The sequence below is a fragment of the Dendrobates tinctorius genome, unplaced genomic scaffold (genome assembly GCF_039654945.1).
Source record: "Dendrobates tinctorius isolate UK_male_01 unplaced genomic scaffold, ASM3965494v1 ptg000035l, whole genome shotgun sequence".
NCBI classification, from domain to species: domain Eukaryota; kingdom Metazoa; phylum Chordata; class Amphibia; order Anura; family Dendrobatidae; genus Dendrobates; species Dendrobates tinctorius.
In genome coordinates, this window is record NW_027361703.1 from 69,111,451 (window position 1) to 69,131,653 (window position 20,203).

Sequence of the window (20,203 nt, forward strand, 5' to 3'; positions counted from 1 at the left end):
AGGCACACTGCTCTGCCCTGTTGAGGGCAGAGCAGAGTCCTGCAGTGCGCAGGCGTCGGGAGAGGTCTGGCGCCTGCACACTGCAGAATTCTGCTCTGCCCTCAACAGGGCAGAGCAATGCGCCTGCGCCAGAGCCATTTCAGGACGGGAGAAGAGGACGTCATCGCATGAAGAAGGGAGGCGCCGGACCTCAACACCCATCGGACTGGACCGCCCACCTCGGTGAGTATAATATAAAGTGTTTTTCTTCTCTTTCAGGTTACATCGGAGGCTTATCTACAGCATTACAGAATGCTGTAGATAAGCCCCCGATGTCTATGCCGGCAGCTAATAGGGAAAAAAAATGGTTACAGATTCCCTTTAAGGATCATCAATTTTCCTAGGTACACTTTCAGGATTTCAAAGATTTATAATCAGGAGTAACAGTAACAAATTATACCAAACAAGGTGTAATGATCATCACTTTCATATGTAAGTTGAAATACAGTCAACTGGAATCAGTGAAAAAGACTTAAAACAGGGTGAGGAATATCCAAACTCATCTACAAAGGTGAGGCTATGTAAGTTAGCTTCATGTCACAGGTCACAGGTCATACAGCATTGTAAGACTAAGCATAGCAACAAGACACAAGGTAGCCATACTGCATTTGCAAGATCTCTCGCCGGAAAAGACTTCTAAATGTTATGTCACACTTAGCGATGTACCAGCGATCCCGACCAGCGATATGACGCGGTCAGGATCGCTGGTGCATCGCTAAGTGGTCGCTAGTGAGCTGCCACACAGGCAGATCTCACCAGCGACATCGCTGGGGACGGGGGTCGCTACTTACCTGTCACACCAGGCGATCATGCGTCCTCCCGCCCGGCTCCACGCGTCGCTCATCGTCACAGCAGGAAGCGCCGCAGGAAGCTGACGACGAGAAACGGTCCAGGACGTTCTCGCGCGATCAGCGATAACCAGCGGGGGTGCGGGTTGTAGGTAAGTATCAGACATAGCGATATCGCTAGCAATATCGCTATAACGTCACAAGTTATAGCGATATTGCTAGCGATATCGCTTAGTGTGACAGTACCTTAAGACTGAGGTTTCAAGATGAGCTGTTCAAGCTCTTTTGAATAAGCACTGGGAGATGGGCAACATAGTGAACTGCAGAACCCGTGTATGACCTAGTAAATTTAGTGCAGCAAATAAAAAACAAATTATGCTTACCGCTCCTCAAAGTTGGAAAATGTCAGCAGTGTCATCAGCTCAGCACTAGCAACAAGTGGGACCCATCTACACCCATTTACTATTCATAGAAGTCTGGCTCGAAGTGGTCTTCCTTGAAGAATTGTGTCCAAAGGTTATACCTTAGACATAAAAACTAGCCAAAGTGACTCAACTATGCACAACGACATGGGAAATGGGGTGCAGAGAAAAGGCAAAAGTGAGTAAAAATCTGAAATATTTGTATCAGAAGACAGTTTTTTGCTGAAGACCAGGAGAAGAATACAAGAGTGTGTGCAGGAAACAGTGAGACTTGGTGGAGGCTCCTTGCAAATTTGGGGCTGCATTTCAGTAAATAGAGTTGGGGGATTCTGTCAGGGTTAATGGTGTCCTTAATGCTGAGAAATATAAGCAGATACTTATCCATCATGCAATACCATTATAAAGGTGTCTTATTGGCTTCAAATTTATTCAGCAGCAGGGCAACGACCGTACACATACAGTCAATATCATTTAGTAGTATCTTCAGTGTAAATGAGAACAAGAAGTCCTGGAAGTGATGATATGGCCCCCACAGAGTCCTGATCTGAATGGAATTGACCACATGAAGAGAGAGAAGAATTTTTGCAAGGCTATATCCGTAGAGAATCAGTGATTGGTTCGCCAAGATGTTTGGAACAACCTCCCTGCCAACTTCCTATAAGAGTGTGTGCACGTGTACTTAGAAGAATTGATGCTGTTTTTGGGCAAACAGTGATCACACAAAATATTGATTTGACCTAGATTTCTCTTTTGTACGTTCAGTTCAATTTTGTGAATTGAAAATATAAACTATTAAGACTTCTATTTTAGAAAACATTTTATCTTTGCAACCTTTTTTCATCACCTGCCTAAAACTTTTGCACATAGTTATATATATATATATCCTGTATACATTATATATATATATATTATATACATACACACGCACGAGAATATATTGAACACAAACAAAAAACTGTTCAGAATTCGATGGTTAATACTTACATGTAACAATCGTAGAGACTGTGATTTAATATATGCTCCTATCGGTTAATCTTGGTAAATCCATGTCTTCACATTTAGACTAGAGTAACATTCAAATAACCTGACAACTAATGCTCTAACACATACCGTACTGCAAGGTGTTCATTGGTTAAGAACAAGGCAAGTTTCCTTATGAACAGAAACATTCAATCAATGGCCAATGACTAGGTAATAATTAAGGATGCAGGTTTCATAAGTGAAGAGCTACTCACTTGGTCAAATACATTTTATACAACTTTTCCACTTCTGTTGGATAAGCAAAGTGATTTTTGGCTCAAGTACTAAATTGCCTTATAGTCACATGGCTCAAACTTTCCGCTCAGATATTCATGAAGTTCATATGTGCGGAGGGGAACAGCATGTCCCGTGACATGACGCTTGCTGTATGGTATGCTAAATTATCTTTTAAGAACGTAGAACGTTTGGCGAGATATATTGTTCTATACAGTATTATTATTTGGCAGTAGAAAGTGTGTCCATAGTTCTCACATCAGTAATGAGGCTAACTGGTTACAGCTAATACAATCCTTTTAAAATGGTGGCTCAGAACTGATTTTTGGAGATGATGTGATATACTGAGTGCAAACATGTTTTAATTGGCACGTAATGTACTTTATCTAGTAAGTCCTAAAGCATCTGCCACCAAAGGCTTATGTCTCAGGACGTTCTTAAACAGTGTTCACCTGTATATAAAATCTGCACTTTTTACACGTAGTAAATGATACTTCCAGGCCATGATGTGCAATAGATTTTTTTTAGTAGCACATCTATAATCTGGGGTCTACAAATGTAGGCAAAGTTTTCTAGGACTTGCTACCTGGGTATGTTGCACACTGCCTACGCACTGTCATGGAGTCACAGTCACAGATCAGTACTTTTAGGAGAGATGAGAATGACAGACAGGGAAGAATATTCTTCAACTTCTATTTTGGAAAAGTAACTTCTGAAACGTCCTGAAATCTCTTCTTACATAATGATGGCATACGGAATCATTTTCACAGGTTTTCACTTGTGCTTGTCAGTGAACGTATTAACTCAGGAGACCTGCAGAAAGAAAGAAAAGAAAACATTAATAAATGGTGGATGGTATTAGCCATCAAGATAAAATATGTTACACATAGGTAATGTAGAAAGAAAGAATTCTTATTTTGTTTGTCATGGATTAGCCATCCATCTCATGATTCATATTTGATATCTAAAGGGAATCTGTCACTATGATCAACCCACCTAAGCTGTCTATATGGGCATGTAGGTCATAGAAAGCTGAATAAAATGACCTCTTAATATCTGTAATCCGATGTATTGCTCCAGAAAAATCCACCTTTCTCTTAATCTGTAAATGAGCTGATAAGATCTATGGGCCGGATATAGATCTCCCTGAGATTTTGCCTCCGGAGATTATTTTGAATGAAAGTGTGAGATATATAATGAGTGACAGTCTTCTTTCTTGCTCTACATATCTCACACTTCTAACTCCCCCTATGACTTACATGCCCATATAGACTGCTTAGAAGGGTTGATCCTACTCACAGATTCGTTTTCAAAGGAATCTGTCACCAGGTTTTTTTTTTTAAACCTTATTTAAGAACAGCATAATGTAGGGACAGAGACCCTGATTCAAGCGATGTGTAACTTACTGAGCTGCTTACTGTAGTTTTTTAAAAAATAATTGTTTTATCAGCAGAAGATTGTCACTAGGGGACTAGCAAATCTGCTGTCATGTAGTCCAACCCCGCCACCAAAACTTACTGTTCATAATTGCAGAATCCCGTGCCCCATTCCATAGTCAGTGCTATCTCAGTGGAAAACTCCATTGTGTTGTCAATAACCTGTGGTAATTAATGGATGTCCAAGGCACCAGATGTTCTCAAAAATTCCTTTATTGGTTACAGTATGCAAAAAATAGTCAATACGGCCTTTCTCCAGCCATATCAAGTGAAGAAAACAGAGTTGGGGGCCCATTCAAATGTGAACCACTAGCTATGCCTCTGTTGTATACAATTGACTTATATGGTCTCCTTCTCTCAGGGGAATTCACGGTCCATTATGGTTAAGTATGTCAGGCTTAAAAAATGTCTAGATGGCTTGTCTCATATATAGGTATCATACATTTATTATTCCAAATATGTTTTGAACAAGTTCATAAATTGCAGTGCAATTATACATCCATACTTGTCACTGATGCATATATCCCCATAGATAATAAATTACCACGTAAAAGTAGAATTAAAAACATGGTAGATTTAAACACATAATAATAATAAATTTTATTTCTATAGCGCCGACATATTCCGCAGCACTTTACATTTCAGAGGGGAATTGTACAGACGATAGACATTACAGCATAACCGCTGCCACGGAGTAACCTTTGACTCTGCCCTGTCCTTCAAACCGAACATCCAAGCTCTTTCTACCTCCTGTCGCCTCCAGCTCAAAAATATTTCCAGAATCCGTCCTTTCCTCAACCCTCAATCTACTAAAATGCTTGTGCATGCCCTCATCATCTCCCGCCTCGACTACTGCAACATCCTTTTCTGTGGTCTCCCTGCTAACACCCTCGCACCTCTCCAGTCCATCCTTAACTCTGCCGCCCGACTAATTCATCTCTCCTCGCTACTACTTCGCTTCTCCCCTCTGCAAATCTCTTCACTGGCTCCCATTCCCTCAGCGTATCCAGTTCAAATTACTAATACTGACCTACAAGGCCATCTATAACCTGTCTCCCCCATATGTCTCTGAACTAATCTCCCGATACCTTCCCTCACGTAATCTCTGGTCCTTCCAAGACCTCCTTCTCTCCTCCACACTTATTCGCTCCTCACCCAACCGCCTCCAAGACGTCTCCCGAATATCCCCCATCCTCTGGAATTCTTTGCCCCAACATGTCCGGCTATCAACCACATTCGAATCCTTCAGATGGAACCTGAAAACCCACCTCTTCAAGAAAGCTTACAGCCTGCAATGACCCCACTACCTCCTCACCACTACCGGAGGTATCGCCTCAACCAACACTGGAACTGCTGCAACCTACTGTCTCCTTCCCCACCATACTGTAGAATATAAGCCCGAAAGGGCAGGGTCCTCTCCCCTCTGTATCAGTCTGTCATTGTTAGTTTGTTTACTGTAAGTGATATCAGTAATTTGTATGTAACCCCTTCTCATGTACAGCACCATGGAATCAATGGTGCTATATAAATAATAATAAATAATATACTGCAGCTGGAACCTTCTCTAATAAGTAAGGGTCCCGTTTCATTTAACAACGCATCAGCGATCCCGAAAACGATGCGACCTGGTAGGGATCGCTGGTGTGTAGCTAAATGATCGCTAGTAAGCTGCCAAACAGGCAGATCTCTTCAGCGACACAGCAACGATCCAGCGATCAAACACAGCGATGCGCGCTGGCCAGCGGGACGCCGACGCCGAAGAAATGGCCCAGGACATTCCTGCATGATCAGCGATATTCAGCAGGGGGGCCGGTCGCTGCTGCATGTCACATGTAGCGAGATCACGGCGAGATCGCTATTGCGTCACAAAATCGGTGACGCATTAGCGATCTCGCTAGCGACCTCGCTATGTGAGACGGGGCCTTTAGCCATGACCATGGGTATCAGGCTAATATTTTTGTTGTTAATTAGAAGGTAAACATGTTTTCAGTCCTTAATCAAGTCATAATAATATGCAAATACACTAATCTATCTTGGTGTCATACTTGACTCTGAACTTTCATTGACCCCCCACATCCGATCACTGGCTCGCTCTTGTTATCTGCACCTCAAAAACATTTCTAGAATTCGACCTTTTCTTACTTTTGATTCCGCAAAAACGCTTACTGTTTCTCTTATTCATTCTCGTCTAGACTATTGTAAATCTCTTCTAATCGGTCTCCCTCTTACCAAACTCTCCCCCCTCCAATCTGTCTTGAATGCTGCAGCCATGATCATATTCCTCACCAATCGTTACACCGATGCCTCTACCTTGTGCCAGTCATTACTCTGGCTACCCATCCACGCCAGAATCCAGTGCAAACTTATTGCCCTCACCCACAAAGCACTCCATGGCTCAGCACCACCCTACATCTCCCTCATCTCAGTCTACCACCACCCTACCCGCGCCCTCTGTTCTGCTGATGACCTGAGGTTAGAATCCTCAATAATCAGAATCTCCCACTCCCGTCTCCAAGACTATACACGTGCTGCGCCAATTCTTTGGAATGCACTTCCCAGGTCAATACGATTTGTCCCCAATCCCTACAATGTTAAGCGTGCCCTGAAAACGCATTTATTCAGACTGACCTACAATCTCAAAAAATTGTAGGCCTCAGCACACATTAACCTAACTATCCCTGTGTGGTACAGTCAAAAGTTTTACCATAACCAGGTTCCCCGCATCATGTTCCCACATGCTTTATGCTTCTATTAGCTCTCTGAGTGTGTACTCTTACACACTTAGCTTTATGGCTGGTCCAAACAATCAGGGCAATTGTTACCACCCACCTTTCGAGTCTACTTTTTTTCCTCATAGATTGTAAGCTTGCGTGCAGGGCCCTCATTCCTCTTGGTATCTGTTATGATCTATGTGATTATTGTTATTATTATTTATTTATATAGCACCATTGATTCCATGGTGCTGTACATGAGAAGGGGTTACATACAAATTACAGATATCACTTACAGTAAACAAACTAACAATGACAGACTGATACAGAGGGGAGAGAGGACCCTGCCATTTCAGGATTACATGCTACAGGATGGTGGGGAAGGAGAGAGTAGGTTGGTGGGTTGCAGCAGTTCCGGTGTGGGTTGAGGTGATATCACCGGTAGTGGTGAGAGAGAAGGAGGTAGCGGGGTTATTGCAGGCTGTAGGCTTTCTTGAAGAGGTGGGTTTTCTTTGCTCCTACTGGCCAGTTTCCTACTTCACACTGATGAGGGGCAATACCCCAAAACAGCTGTCTGTGGATGGATATCATGTTTTGGCATGAGTGGTTTCCTTCATTGGAGAGTGCCCTTCCCGTGGAAAGACCTGGCTAGTCATTGCTTGCGTTGAGAAACGTGATGGTGTCTCTGCAGCTTGTGTTTTGCATGTTTTTACATATTTCCCCTAAGGGATGGGGGCACTGCTATAGAATCACTGCATTGAGAAACATGTGTTGGTGTCTCCGCAGTGTTGGATGTTGATCTCCATGAGTTCATTCATCCTCACTTTTCACAGTATTAGTAATTTGAACTGGATACGCTGAGGGAATGGGAGCCAGTGAAGAGATTTGCAGAGGGGAGAAGCGGAGGAGTAGTGAGGAAAGTGATGAATTATTCGGGCAGTAGAGTTAAGGATGGACTGGAGAGGTGCGAGGGTGTTAGCAGGGAGGCCACAGAAAAGGATGTTGCAGTAGTCGAGGCGGGAGATGAGGGCATGCACAAGCATTTTAGTAGATTGAGGGTGGAGGAAAGGACGGATTCTGGAAATATTTTTGAGCTGGAGGTGACAGGAGGTAGAAACAGCTTGGATGTGCGGTTTGAAGGACAGGGCAGAGTCGAAGGTTACTCCGAGGCAGCGGACTTCCGGTACGGGGGGAAAGCGTGATATCGTTAATTGTGATAGATACAGTAGGTCAGGTAAGGAAGATCTGTGAGATAGAGGAAAGATGATGAGTTCAGATTTGTCCACATTGAGCTTGAGGAAGCGAGAGAAGGAATATATGGCTGATAGACACTCCGGGATTCTGGACAGCAGAGAGGTGACATCTGGGCCAGAGAGGTAGATTTGAGTGTCATCAGCATAAAGGTGGTACTGGAATCCGTGGGACTTTATGAGTTGCCCCAGGCCACGTGGATAGATTGAGATGAGTAAGGGTCCTAGAACAGGGCCCTGGGGGACTCCAACAGAGAGAGGGTGGGATGAGAAGGTAGTGTAGGAGTGGGAGACGCTGAATGTGCGGTTGGAAAGGTATGAGGCCAATGGAGGAGAGGATCTGTAGTAGGAGGCAGTGGTTAACTGTGTTGAAAGCAGAGGACAGGTCTAGAAGCAGGAGTATAGAATATTGTCTGTTTGGTTTGGCTGTAAGTAGGTCGTTAGTAATTTTGATCAGGGCTGTCTCAGTGGAGTGATGGGGGGCGGAAACCAGATTGTAGATTGTCAAAGAGCAAGTAAGATGAGAGGTGGGAGGAAAGTTCAGCGTGGACGTGCAGCTCCAGGAGTTTGGAAGCGAATGGGAGCAGCGATATTGGGCGATAGCTGGACATAGTGGTTGGGTCGAGGGTTGGCTTTTTAAGGATAGGCGTGATTGTGGCAAGTTTGAAAGCAGAAGGGAAGGTACCGGGAGTTAGTGATAGGTTGAAGAGGTGGGTTAGGGATGGGATAAGTGTGGTGGTGAGGTTGGGGAGGAGGTGGGATGGGGTCGAGTGCACAGGTTATGAGGTGCGATTTGGTGAGGAGACAATTAAGCTCCCCTTCAGTGATGTTGGAGTGGGAGGTTATAGGGTTTGGGCATTGATCTGCTATGCAAAGGGGTTGTTGTGGTTGAACAATGAAGACTTGCCTTGTTTGGTCAATCTTATTTTTTTAGTGTGTGGCAAAGTCCTCAGCAGAGGTAGGAGGAGGCAGTGGTGGGCAGAGAGGGAGTTAAAAGTTTTGAATAACTGTTTGGGGTTGTAGGATAGGGAAGATACGAGGGTTGTGAAGTAGGCCTGTTTAGCAGAGGTGAGGGCAGATTTGAAAGCGAGTGTTGCCTGTTTGAATGCAGTGAAGTCATCTTGAGAATTTGTTTTCTTCCAACGCCGCTCTGCAATCCTGGACACTTGCCAGAGCTTTTTAGTGTTGTTACTGTGCCAGGGTTGGTACGTCACATTCTGCCATGAACGAGAGAGGTGACCGTGTCAATAGCTGATGCGAGAGTGGCATTGAAGAAAGCAGTGGCACTGTCTGTGTCGTGGAGTGAGGTTATGGATGTCAGTTGTAGAAAATAGTCAGAGAGCATGTGGGTGGCAAGGTGTGCAAGGTTTCTGCGGGGGTGCACATGTTGCTGGACATGGGTGACAGGAGAGGAGGACAGGGATGAGAAAGTGGTGGTTGGCTAGAGGGAGAGGGGAGGTGAAGAGCAGAGGTGGGTGAAGAGGTGTCCGTCTGTGTGGGTGGCTGAGGAGGACCACTGAGTAAGTGGACAGGAGTTTGGAGGCTGCTGACTGAAGGGTATCAGTGGGGATGTTAAAGTCACCCATGATGATATTGGGGATGTCAGTTATAATAATAATAATCTTTATATAGCACTAACATATTCCACAGCGCTTTACAGTTTGCACACATTATCATCACTGTCCCCGATGGGGCTCACAATCTAAATTTCCTATCAGTATGTCTTTGGAATGTGGGAGGAAACCCATGCAAACACGGGGAAGAACATACAAACTCCTTGCAGATATTGTCCTTAGTGGGATTCGAACCCAGGACTCCAGCGCTGCAGTGCTATCCACTGAGCCACCGTGCTGCCCAGCTGTCGGTTGAAAGAAAGTGAAGAAGCCAGATAGAGAATTGGTCAATGAAGGCAGTGGTCAGGCCTGGAGGAAACCCACGCAAACACTGGGAGAACATACAAACTCCTTGCAGATGTTGTCCTTAGTGGGATTTGAACCCAGGACTCCAGCGCTGCAAGGCTGCAGTGCTATCCACTGAGCCACCATGCTGCCCAGCTGTCAGTTGAAAGAAAGTGAAGAAGCCAGGTTGAGAATTGGTCAGTGAAGGCAGTGGTCGGGGCTGGAGGTCAGTAAATGACGGCCACTTGGAGATTGGAGGGAGAGTAGATGCGGACAGAGTGGACTTCAAAAGAGGGGAGGGAATGGGTGGAACTGGGTTAAAGGTGCAGTTGGAAGAAAGGAGAAGACCCATTCCTCCACCATGTCTGTTGCCGGGGCGAGGAGTGTGGGTGAAGTGGAGGCCGCCGTAACACAGCGCAGCAGAGGAGGCGGTGTCAGAGGGTGTCAGCCAGGTTTCTGTGAGGCCAAGGAAGGCAAGACTTAGACAGCAATATACACTTCGACTCTTTTACACATTTTATAATCTAATATGGTTATTCCTTTAGAGCAGAGCTACTATTTTTTGGAATTCTAAGTTCTTTAAATGTGCAAATTTGCTGTAAATAATGTGTTAGGACAGACAGAAAGTATATTGTAATATTAAGATATATTTAAAAAAAAAAAACAACACGTCATAAGGATGTTTTTTCTTCATGATATGGTAAATTTTGCCCAATACTCAACAATTCACTTTTCTCTATATTGCTATTAGGGAAATTGGATACCATAGTCTTTATTATACAAAGAGGAGAGGTGCTAACAAAGATTAGCTCATACTGTGGGGGATTTTCCCATAAAGGAATTTTTGAGGAGAACGTCTGGTGTCTTGGACATCCATTACCCTCCACCAATACTGATTGTCAGCATTCTTCTCGTGTACAGTGTATTATTATTCTTTATTTATTATAGTGCCATATATTCTATGGCGCTTTACATGTGAAAAGGGGTGTACATAATAAAAAACAAGAACAATAATCATGAATAATCTGCTAACGGCAGGTGTTCCACCCAATCTGACTGATGCTCAGTGACATAACAATGGAAATACTGCTCAAGAGCTTGGTTGGTGCGCTCCGTTTGACCATTGGTTTCAGGGTGATAGGCAGAGGAGAAGTACAATTCAATTCCAATCCGTTTACAGAATGCCCTCCAAAATTTCGAAACAAACTGGGTACCCCTGTCGGACACAATATTCACAGGAGCACCATGCAGTCGTACAACATGAGAAATGAACAGTTTGCTCAGGGTCTCGGAATTAGGCAATCCAAACAGAGGAACAAAGTGACACTGCTTGCTGAATCTATCCACCACCACCCAGATACACGTCTTCCCTTCTGAGAGCGGTAAGTCAGTAATAAAGTCCATGGAGATATGAGTCCAAGGACCCTCAGGGGTAGGCAAGGACTGGAGCCACCCGGCAGGGCGATTATGGGGACACTTAGCGCGAGCACAGGTTTCACAAGCCAGTACATAGTCCTTACAGTCCTTTACTATAGTTGGCCACCAAAAATTCCTGGTTACAAGTCTGATGGTGTTATTGATACCTGGATGCCCTGCAAGGACAGAATCATGTGATTTCTTCAGAACTTGAAGGCGGACTGAGGCCGGGACAAATAATTTTTGGGGAGGAGTAGTGTCAGGGGCTTGTTCTGGGGATCAATGGATTTCTTCCAGAAGATCCAAAGATACAGCCAAAATAACAATCCCCTTAGCTAATATTGGAGTCGGTTCAGAGTCCTCAACCTGTGAGGGGCTAAAACTTCCGAGAAAGGGCATCAGCCCTTACATTCTTAGTACCTGGTTGGAAAGTGATCACAAAATCAAATCTAGAGAAGAACAAGGCCCACCTTGCCTGTCTAGGATTCAGTCTTTTTGCTGACTCCAAGTAGGTCAGGTTCTTGTGGTCAGTAATTACGGAGATCTTATGTTTGGCACCTTCTAGGAAGTGGCGCCATTCCTCGAAGGCCCATTTGTTTGCCAGTAATTCCCGATTACCTATATCATAATTCCTCTCGGTGGAAGAGAATTTTCGGGAAAATAAGGCACACATGGACGAATTTGAGGGATGCAGTGCCTTGCGATAGCACTGCTCCTACTCCAACTTCAGAGGCATCTGCCTCTACAATAAAGGGGCGGTCCAGATCAGGCTGAACCAATATCGGGTTAGAGGAGAAACATTCCTTTAATACAGAAAATGCATGAAGTGCTTCAGGCTTCCAGTTAACCACATCCGCCCCTTTCTGAGTCAAATCAGTGAGTGGTTTGGCTATCTCAGAAAAACCTTTAATGAATTTACGATAGTAGTTGGTGAAACCTAGAAATCGCTGCAGCGCCTTTAGAGACTTGGGTTGTACCCATTCCTTAATGGGTTGGATCTTGCGAAACCCTTTAGCTGACACAATGTATCCCAGAAACTGTACCTCCTCAGCCATGAAAACACATTCCTCTAGTTTGGCGTATAAATAATGCTCTCTAAGTCTCTGGAGGACAGAACAGACATGTTGGACTTGCGTCATAAGGTCAGCAGAATAAATCAGGATGTCATCCAAATAAACAACTACATATAACCCACAGATGTCTCTGAAGATATCGTTCACAAATTCTGACACACTGCAGGTGCATTACTGAGCCAGAATGGCATTACGAGGTACACAAAGTGGCCGAGGGGTGTGTTAAATGCGGATTTCCACTCATCTCCCTTTCTTATACGAACAAGATTATATGCTCCTCGGAGGTCAAGCTCAGTAAACAAACTAGCTCCCAACAGCTGATTAAAAAGATCAGGTATGAGTGGAAGCGGATACTGGTTTTTCACAGTGATTGCATTTAACTCACGCTAATCAATGCAAGTACTGAGACCACCATCTTTCTTTTCCACAAAAAAGAACCCGGCCCCAACTGGTGAGGTGGATGGTCTAATAAACCCTTTTCGTAAACTGTCTGCTATGTAGTCTTTCATGGCCTGACGCTCTGGACCAGAGAGATTAAATATTCTCCCCTTGGGGAGGCGAGATTTCGATATCAAGTCTATGGTTCAATCGTATTCTCTTTGAGGGGGTAGTTTCTCTGATTCTAATATAGAAAAAACATCCTCATAATTCCTGAATACATAAGGTACAAAGGGAGGCTTGACTTTAACTTGGTTCACTGATAGCGATATACAGTTGTCCTGACACTCTGGGCTCCAGCGCACGATATCAACCAAGTGCCAGTCTATGACTGGATTATGTTTGCGTAACCATGGCATACCCAGAACAACTGCGGATGATAAATTATTGATAACAAAAATGACACATGTTCAGCATGTAATAATCCCACTGACATTGATACTTCCTCAGTGACAAACTCCACTCCACCCCGGATGATAGACGTGCCATTAATTGCAGTGGTTTTAATGGGGGCATTAAGCCTTAGCAGTGGTACGCCAAGATTCCTTGCTACCAGGAAATCTATGAAGTTCCCTTCTGAACCACTATCTACATAAGCCTCCAAACACACAGATTTCTTAAGGTAGGACAAAGAAATAGGTAAAAGGATTTTGGCCGTATTAGCGGGCAATACCTGGGCACCTGGGCAGGCATGACCAGATCTACCCAGGTGCTGTCGTCCCGGGAGTTAAGACTTCTGACGTCCAGCGTTTTCCCAGAGGTCTCTAGACTGTGGTTTGTGCAGCATGTTAGTGCAAGATGATAGGAGTGATCCTCCACAGGCTGAGCAATGAAGCAGGTAACAGGTTCTTTAGCCACAGAATCAGCTCAGAGAAAGAGAAGCAGGAGAAAAAAAAATTCAGGGAAAAGTAAGGTAATGCCTTTGTATATATCCTGGATATATACAAAAACGATTTTGGGCCAGAGATAATGTGACGTCCGTCAGTTGCGAGTCTGAGCTGCACGTAAGACAGCACCCTGAGACCCTTTACCCCCATACGGGGATCTGGAATTACAGCTGAGCCCAAGAGGTAGCTGCCTATGAGAGCAGTGGACCGGAGCCAGACGGTCGCCAGAAGGAGACTAAAAACCGGGACCGAAAGCGTAGTCAGGAATCAAAAGTCAGAAACCGGGCGAGCAGCAGAGGTACAAAAATCGGCAGGCAGTAGCAGAGTCAAAATCCAGGCAAAGGTCAGAGTCAAAAACCGGGCGAGCAGCAGAGGTACAAAATCGGCAGGCTGTAGCAGAGTAAAAATCCAGGCTAAGGTCAGAGTCAAAAAAACGGGAGAGCAGCAGAGGTACAAAATCGGCAGGCTGTAGCAGAGTCAGAAATCCAGGCAAAGGTCAGACTCAAAAGTAGCAATTAAAGGGAATCTGTTCACCTACCTTTGGCGGGCGATGAAAACGAGATCGGTCCGGTCCGATGGGCAGTGTTCCCGATGTGTGCCGCCTCCCCATCCTTGCCCGCCGTCCGCAGGTTATTGCTGAATTGGAGTAGGTGTACGCCATTTTTTGCACGTGCGCTAAGCATTCATAGCTAGCGCACGCGCAGTATGCTTTGCCCAACTGCAGGCAAAGCCGAAAAGCCGGACTGCGCATGCGCCGGTTAACTAAGCCCCAGATAACAGCAAAATACTTCCGGGGCTTAGTTAACCGGCGCATGCGCAGTCTGGCTTTGCCCGCAGTTGGGCAAAGCATACTGTGTGTGCGCTAGCTACGAATGCTTAGCGCACGCGCAAAAAATGGCGTACACCTACTCCAATTCAGCAATAACCTCCGGACGGCGGGCAAGGATGGGGAGGCGGCACACATCGGGAACACCGCCCATCGGACCGGACCGACCTCGTTTTCATCGCCCGCCAAAGGGTAGGTGACAGATTCCCTTAAACACTAGATCACTGGGGAAACCAAGACTATCTCTGGCGGCCTGCAGGACAGGCTCCAAAGTATTTGAAGGATACAGCTATCCCTCACAGGCTCACAGCTTGATGACCTAATCTGGACCGCCCCCAGAACCAGGCCAGATGGCGATGCACCAACCCCTTCACCTCTGACAGAAGAGCGAAGCTTGCGCCCACCAGACGCCTGCGCAGGGGCCCCTTCTCTGTCACCACCATCACCCACAGGAGAAACACGGTGATGCCCAACGACAGAGGCATGCGTTAAAGGAGCGGGACCACATGAGGACATAGCCCTCCTATCGCCGGCACCACCAGTCGAAGGAGTCCGGCGCCTCCCAGCGGCCAAGGAAGGAGCACCAGCCCCCGAGTCCGACGGCAACGTGACAGTCCGGCGCCTCCCTGTGGCCGAGGCAGGAACACCAGCCCTCGAGTCCGACGGCGACATGACAGCCCGGTGCCTCCCAGTGGCCGAGGCAGGAACACCAGCCCCGAGTCCGACGGCGACGTGACAGAACGCTTCAACAAATCCCAGTGATTTTGAGATTGTTTTTTTCGTGACACATTATACTTTATGATAATGGTAAATTTAGGTCGATATATTTTGTGTTTATTTATAAAACAAAATCAGAAATTTGAATTTTTTTTTTAAAAATAGTAATTTTCAAACTTTGAATGATTATCCCATTAATTCAGATAGTCATACCACAGCGAAACATTAATAAATTATATTTCCCACATGTCTGCCTTACATCTGCATCATTTGTAAAATGTTCTTTTATTTTGTTAGCATTTTAGGAGGTTTAAAAATGTAGCATTAATTTTTCGTATTTTCAAGGAAATTTACAAAATTTATTTTTTTATGGACCTATATAGGTTTGAAGTGACTTTGGGGATCCCATATATTGGGAAACCCCCAAAAGTTATACCATTTTAAAAACAGCACCCCCTGACATATTGAAAACTGCAGTCAGGTAGTTTATTAACCCTACAGGTAATTTTCAGAAATTAATGCAAAGTGACATGACAGAAATGAAAATGTGTATTTTTACCACCTAAATGCCGCTAACTTCTGAACAGGTTACAACAGCCATCAGACTCTAATGCCCCTATTTGGTTGTGCATTTCCATGACAAACATCAGGATAACACAATCATGATCTGAGGGCATCAATGGGGATAAAGAGGAAGTTCCTACACTCTGTTAACCATTTATATGAAGTAGTCACTATTGACAGCAGCATCTAAGGGGTTAAACAGATTTGGACGATGCAGACATTGATCGTGGCTGGTGCAGCAAGTTGTCAGCTATAGTGTACAGCCGACAGCTGCTGGACTTTCACCTGTATGAGGCAGCTATTCTCTTATCTCTCAGGTCAGTTAAAAGATGTATTGGCTGTCATTAAGGGGTTAAATTCAAATTGGCCTTCATATATCTTTCAAATTTATTGTAGCCTGCAATTTAAAAAAAAGAAAAATTACTTTAACTATGGGCAGTATGATTCAGTGCAGTTCTACTGATAATTATAGGGCCTTTTTGCTTTTATGGAGAGACCTCAGTATCAGAATGAGCAAAGTGAGGGAAGCTGAAAGGAGGATGACAAGAAGACATTTCTCCAAGAGCATAAAACACTGGGTGCAATGCTGTATTATAGACCCGACATATTACTACAGCATATATTAGGATCCCTGTGTTTGATGCAAGCTGAGTAACTGAGCATGTATCTTTCCCGGCAGATAATGGCTGTGTTACACCCCCATTATCTGCCTCTAACAGCAGCGTGTGGAGCTGAGCTCTTCCCACTGCTGTTAATCACTGTCAATCTCGGACATCCGCATCTAAAGCATGTTAACCAGGAGATGTGGTGTTACATTCACCCATCCCCCTCCCGACCCCCCCCCCCTCGTACGATGAGATTGCAGGGTGCCAATGGGTTGCTATGAAAGTAGGGGGTCTTCTGAAGACCACTGTGCCTGCCATGATGGTGTTCCTATGATGACCAGCCTGTGGCTGCTGTTCATAGGAGACTGTGTTTTTACTATATACTGCAAAACTGCGATAGAAGTATATAATACAAGCAATCAAACAATCATAAGTTCCCTAAGGGGATTACAAAACAAATAAAAAAAAAGTTTTGAAAATAGAAAAACTATAATCACCCCTACATCCCCTCATTAAATATAAGGAAATAAAATATAAAAAATAAACATATTTGGTTATCACTGGCTCTGTAAAAGTCTGGTATATTAAAATATAACATCAATAAATTTGATCGGTAAATGCCTTGACGAGAAACAAAATGAAAATGCCAAAACTGTGTTTTTTCAGTCTCCGCAACTCACAAAAAATGCAATAAGAAGCTATTGAAATATTGTATTTCCCCAAAGATGGTATCAATAAAATATTAGCCTCATGCATACCTAGTGATGGACAAATGAAGATGTTTTGTGCCTCAAAAAGTGGCAATACAACCAACATTTATTTTTTTTAATGAATTTCTGAATTTTTTGCCACCACCGAAAAAAGGAAAGAAAAACTATACAAGTTTGGTATAGCTGTAATCAAAATAACTGAAGAATCATGTTTACAAGTTATTATTACTATATAATTATTACCGCACACCCCCTGAATATCCACCCCACCCCCAAAAAAAAACAAAATAAAAAAAATAGCGGAATTGTGTGGGTTTTTTTGCAATTTCATTGCATTTGGATTTTTTTTTTCCGCTTTACAGTATATCAAACAACAAAATGAATGGTGCCATTAAAAGCTACAATTCGTCTGGCAAAAATAAAAAGTCTGGCTCTCGGAAGGAGGAGGAAATAATGAAGGCGCAAAAACAGAAAATCACCGGGGTAAATAAGACGCAGGAACAATCACTGTAACAAAACAGGCAGCTAACTTTCCCTACTTTAGGATTAGTTTGGGAATACATTTACTACTAAATATAAAGGATACCAAACCCTTTCTTAAAGTCCAAAATTCTACAATGGCTAGTGCTTACTAAAAACAAAACTTGCAGCCTGTTAAACATTAGACGGTAAATTTGCCCCTCTGTGTTTAGTTTTTACTCAATAAGAATAGAAGCGAATAGAGATGGGAGAATCATTTTGCAGGACTCCAGTCCATCAGCCAGGTAAGTAACCCGTGACTGCTGGACAGGAGGCCTGCAAATCTCCTTACCTCCCAACATTCCTGGCTCTTCTTTGGATTAGCCCAACTGGCCCAACGTCGAGTGCGTCATGTCATGATGATGACATCTCACCAGCCCAGCTAATCGAAAAAAAGAGTCAGTTCCCATCCGGCAGTCACAGATTACTGACCTGACTGATGGAACAGTCATGTGAGTCCATTCTCCCATCTCTAGAAGCAAATACTGTATACAGGAGATTTGGTGATGCTGGTCCGACTGTTGGGCATATGTATAGCATTAGGCTACTGTCAGACATAGCAACATTTTTCTGCAGAACATTTAACTGCAAATGTTTTGCATGTGTTTCATGAGGATTATGATATGGAATTTTGTAAATCAATGCACACAAAAGACATGGCACGAATTTTGTAAAACCCCACATGCTTTATGGACAAAAACAAGGAAATTGCGATATATTTGTCTAAATGTGACCATAAATTTTCTGCTCTGAATCCACAATTTGAATAAAAAAGCAAGCTTGTGTTTGACTCTGAGTCACGTAAATTTGGCATTTACTGCCTAATTGTTTACAGAATAGGGTACATCTCGTTCGCGATTTCCTGCTTTTGATTTCCAATGGTGTTCTCTTATTCAACAAATGTAAACATAAATGAATATCTATGATGAATACTGAGATGGTTAGACATCAAGGCATAATATATTAAAAAATCAATAGTTAATGCAATATAATGGAAAGAATGCACCGCTGTGATGTCTTGTATTATGGTAAGTATCCAAACAAAATTTAATATTTAACCCCTTTGCGCCGTACTAGTACTGCTCTGTGTTTGTGCCAGCTGCAGTACTAGCAAGGCGCACATTTTGCGCGGTCTCACGCTGACCGCTGTGGCGATCGCGTGTGGGTGTCAGCTGTATGTGACAGCTGACACACTGCAGCAATGCCTACGATTGGCGCTAGCACCGATCGTGGGCATTTAATCCCTCTAATGCCGCTGTCAGTAGTGACAGCGGCATAGTGAAGCATAATACAGGGAGGGGGCTCCCTGTGAGCTACCATCAGAACAACGCGATGCGACCGTGTTGTTCTGATGGTGCCTGTGGTCTCCATGCAGACTAAGATGGCTGCGGGGTCCTGCAGGGAAAGTGGCTTGTGAGCGCCTGCTGAGAGCATGCCTCCTTCCCTGCCTGTCAGATCAGCGATCTGTTGTCATATAGTAATGTCCCATACTGGGACAATGTAATAAAGTAAAAAAAAAATAAAGTGTAAAAATATATACATTTTTTTAAGTCCCCCCCCCCAAAAAATAAATATTTTTCCAATAAATACAATTATTTATGTAAATAAAAAACAAAACAATAAAAGTACACATATTTGGTATCTCTGTGACCGCAACGACCCGCTCTATAAAACTGTCCCACTAGTTAACCACTTCAGTGAACACCTTAAAAAATAAATAAAAAACGAGGCAAAAAACAATGCTTTATCATCATACCGCCAAACAAAAAGTGCAATAAAACACGATAAAAAAGACGGATGTAAATAAACTTAAAATGTCATCTTCTCACGCAAAAAACAAGCCTCCATAAAACTTCATCAGCAGAAAAATAAAAAAGTTATAGCTCTCAGAATAAAGAGATGCAAAAATAAATATTTTTACCATAAAATAGTTTTTATTGTGTAAAAGCACTAAAACATAAAAAAGATATAAATGAGGCATCGCTGTAATTGTACTGATCTGAAGAATAAAGCTGCCTTTCCAATTTTACCACACGTGGAATTGCTGGATTTTGTTCATTCTGTCTCCCAAAAATCGGAATAGGAAGCGATCAAAATATGTCATGTGCCCGAAAATGGTACCAATAGAAACGTCAGATCGTCCTGCAAAAAACAAGCCATCACGTGACTCTGTGGCTGAAATATGAAAAAAATTATAGCTCTCAAAACATGGTGATGCAAAAACTAGTTTTCACAATAAAAAGCATCCTTTTGTGTGTGACAGCAGCCAAACATAAAAACACAACATAAATCTGGTATCGCTGTAAATCGCACCGACCCAAAGAATAAAGTTGCCTCATCATTTATACCGCACGAGGTATGGCATAAAAATAAATAAACCAATTCTTCACATGCTGTTGATTTTTTCATTCTGCCTCCCAAAGATCACAGTAAGGCTCGGCGTACATTTATCCTGCGCTCTGTGCTGAATGCTTACACTGGGGTTTCCGTGTAAATCTCTGAAATACGATATTCAGACAGAACATCTGGCTGAAGATTCCCTACTATGAGGCAGATGGAGGCACTGTGGACGCCGTCTGACCTATGATTTGGCGGTGTACGTCTTTTTAGGATTGCATAAAAGTGCCGTTGGACACAGTTTTGTGCGCCT

General features: G+C 43.6%; 1 protein-coding gene across 2 annotated transcripts in view; it reads right to left on the reverse strand.

The window, feature by feature from the left end:
- Positions 1-300: 300 nt before the first annotated feature.
- LHFPL3 (LHFPL tetraspan subfamily member 3) overlaps positions 301-20,203 on the reverse strand; it is a 130,278-nt gene continuing 110,375 nt past the window's right edge. For both annotated transcript variants that reach the window (XM_073573628.1, XM_073573627.1), the window contains one exon: positions 301-3,316. In XM_073573628.1, coding sequence (XP_073429729.1) covers positions 3,303-3,316 — 14 coding nt within the window. In that variant the 3' untranslated portion in view covers positions 301-3,302. The remainder of the gene's footprint in view (positions 3,317-20,203) is intronic.